Source organism: Oncorhynchus tshawytscha, linkage group LG05 (genome assembly GCF_018296145.1).
Source record: "Oncorhynchus tshawytscha isolate Ot180627B linkage group LG05, Otsh_v2.0, whole genome shotgun sequence".
Classification (NCBI taxonomy): domain Eukaryota; kingdom Metazoa; phylum Chordata; class Actinopteri; order Salmoniformes; family Salmonidae; genus Oncorhynchus; species Oncorhynchus tshawytscha.
In genome coordinates, this window is record NC_056433.1 from 47,656,747 (window position 1) to 47,659,107 (window position 2,361).

Genomic DNA, 2,361 nt, shown 5'->3' on the forward strand with positions numbered 1-2,361 from the left:
CTTGAAGAATATCCCTTTAACGGAGAACATAAGATGTTATGATTAGAATTACTAAGTGTCACCTATATTATACATATACACCTATATTTTAATTTAGCATTGCATTTATGCTGTGAAGTTAGCTACTGTGCAAATGGTGTCCTACCTACCACATCTGCCAACCACCCCTACCAGGTGACACCGTTGCAGCACTTACTGCATTATGTACAAACCAACCCAATGAAAAAAAGGAGAGCAAAGAAAAGTGAATTGTTAAACAAAATGTTTTAATACGTGAGCATCACGCAATCATAATCCATGGCAGATACCAAAATACATAGATTCAGAATAGGACAAGGGAAAACAGTATTTACAGGCACAATATTACAAATGTACAAGTCTTTATAAAACAAAGACGTTAGAAAACAGTGACTGACAGATAGACGTCAGATGACGTCAGCATTGAGCGGTCACATTCAGTCCTGTAATATTACCCTTGTTAAGGATACATTTTAATAAATGATACTCAGCTTTTGGAATACTGTAGCTGACTTGTGTCGGAGCAGGTTACAGCGTTAACTGTCATAAGCCACTGGTTACATTAGTATTACTCGTCTAAATGCCACCTTGCTCACATCCTTTCAACAGAAATTCCATGTAAATAGCTACAACAGTAGGCCTACTTTCATTGTGATCTTTTGGGGAATTCCAATTTACTACTGTCTTCCACGTTCCACCACGTGGGGTTAGAACTGCAAAGGTCGATGAAACCTCCCGTTCTATCCCTATTAAAATCCCCCAAGTAGGATATCAAAATCACAGTTTCAAAGTTTAAAAAGCAACAATTGCAGTACTCCAAGGGTTGAGGTTTTTGAGCATTTGATCACAACAGATTTGCCCAGAGTCACTGTCCTCTGCCTCAGAGTCAGGCTGCTCTCCCTCTTTGTTACTCAGGAGTCCAGAAAAACTGGAACCGAATATTGTTATCAAACTCGATACATTGCTAGTGTCCATTTCTTCAGTTTCCCCTTTATTCTCGTCGTTTGTAGAAGGTAGAGATGTGGAAGTTAGTTTCGTTCTTTTCGTTGGTGAGTCTGTGAGTTCAGAGTCATCGGCAGTCCGTTTCCTGTTAGTGTAAGCCTGGGGAGCTTTGGGCTCGTACGAATGTTTCTCCGCTGATTCACTGTTGTCCGTCTGGCAGTCTGTCGGCGTCTCCGTTTCCTCTTTTGGATCACTCGGAGAGTGAGCACTGATACAGTTGGATGAGATGGCAGTAACAACACTGGCGACCTCACAGGTCTGAGTAGCCTCCGGACTCTCTTCCGGGGTTTTGATGTCGCTACATCCTGAATCCGAAACTCCATTTTCGGCACTGTCTTGCTCACCACTCGCTTGAGTTTCTACGTGGAGTCCCGTCGGGGATTCAACCACATCTCTGGGCTCCTGCTTGTCCACCGCCACTTCGCTTTGCTCGTCCGATTCAGACAGGCTCTCTGTCGAACCGGGGACCAATTTGCCTTGTTTTGAAGCCATGTACTCCCCCTCACACCACTCTCTTGCTTGCTGGGCGCTCAGGCATATGCCGCCGTAGTAGTCACTCAGGTATACTTGCCGGGCACTCCGTAGAACGAGCGAGACCAGTAGATTTTTGTGTAGTTTGATACCACCACGTTGCACTCGGGAATTATAAATCTTCCCAAGTGAAATACTCATAATCCGATGCGCCTCAACTTTAAACTCCATGATTAAAAACTATTAGCTTGGTAAGCAAAAGCACCCACGGTCTTAATTGTGCTTCAGTCCACGTCGAAACAACTGGTTAGAAAGGTAATCCTAAAATCCCGGGTGTAAATGTAGGCTATTCGAGTTTGTTTGTCCAGCTAACGACTGCACGCGATTCGCTTACAAATCGCACTGAATTCAACAGTGACGTAAATGTATATATATATATATATTTTAGAAACTGGCATTTGATGATTGCAAGATGTGTTTCATCGTTCTCCTGAGCAGAATCAAATTGGTGCATGAGTGAAGATATTAAAGGCTTTCATTAAATTCTTACACCTTTCGCTTCAATCAACAGCTGAGCATTAAGAGGAATGGGGCTGTATCTATTTTTAACACAGCTTTATACCCTAACGTAACAACCAGGCCAGCCAATGAAAATACGTGTCGTCTTTACAATCACTACGAATACTGCCCCGCCAAATCCATATGGACCAATGGGCGTGCGCTAAAAAGATAAATCAGATTTAAATACAAACCTGAGAGAGTGTTTTAAAGGGATACACGCATTTTTAAGCAGTTGGGAATAGCCTTGTAAAATATATATAAAAGTGCACATAATAAAGTATAACACCCAAGACATAGGCTATAGCTTAT

At 42.2% G+C, this 2,361-nt stretch overlaps 1 protein-coding gene across 1 annotated transcript; it reads right to left on the bottom strand.

Moving 5' to 3' along the window:
- Positions 1 to 247: 247 nt before the first annotated feature.
- LOC112250690 (immediate early response gene 5 protein) lies at positions 248 to 2,087 on the bottom strand. Its single transcript, XM_024421046.2, has one exon. It carries the CDS (start codon positions 1,720 to 1,722, stop codon positions 811 to 813), a length of 912 nt encoding a protein of 303 aa, XP_024276814.1. The 5' UTR covers positions 1,723 to 2,087; the 3' UTR covers positions 248 to 810.
- Positions 2,088 to 2,361: the final 274 nt, after the last annotated feature.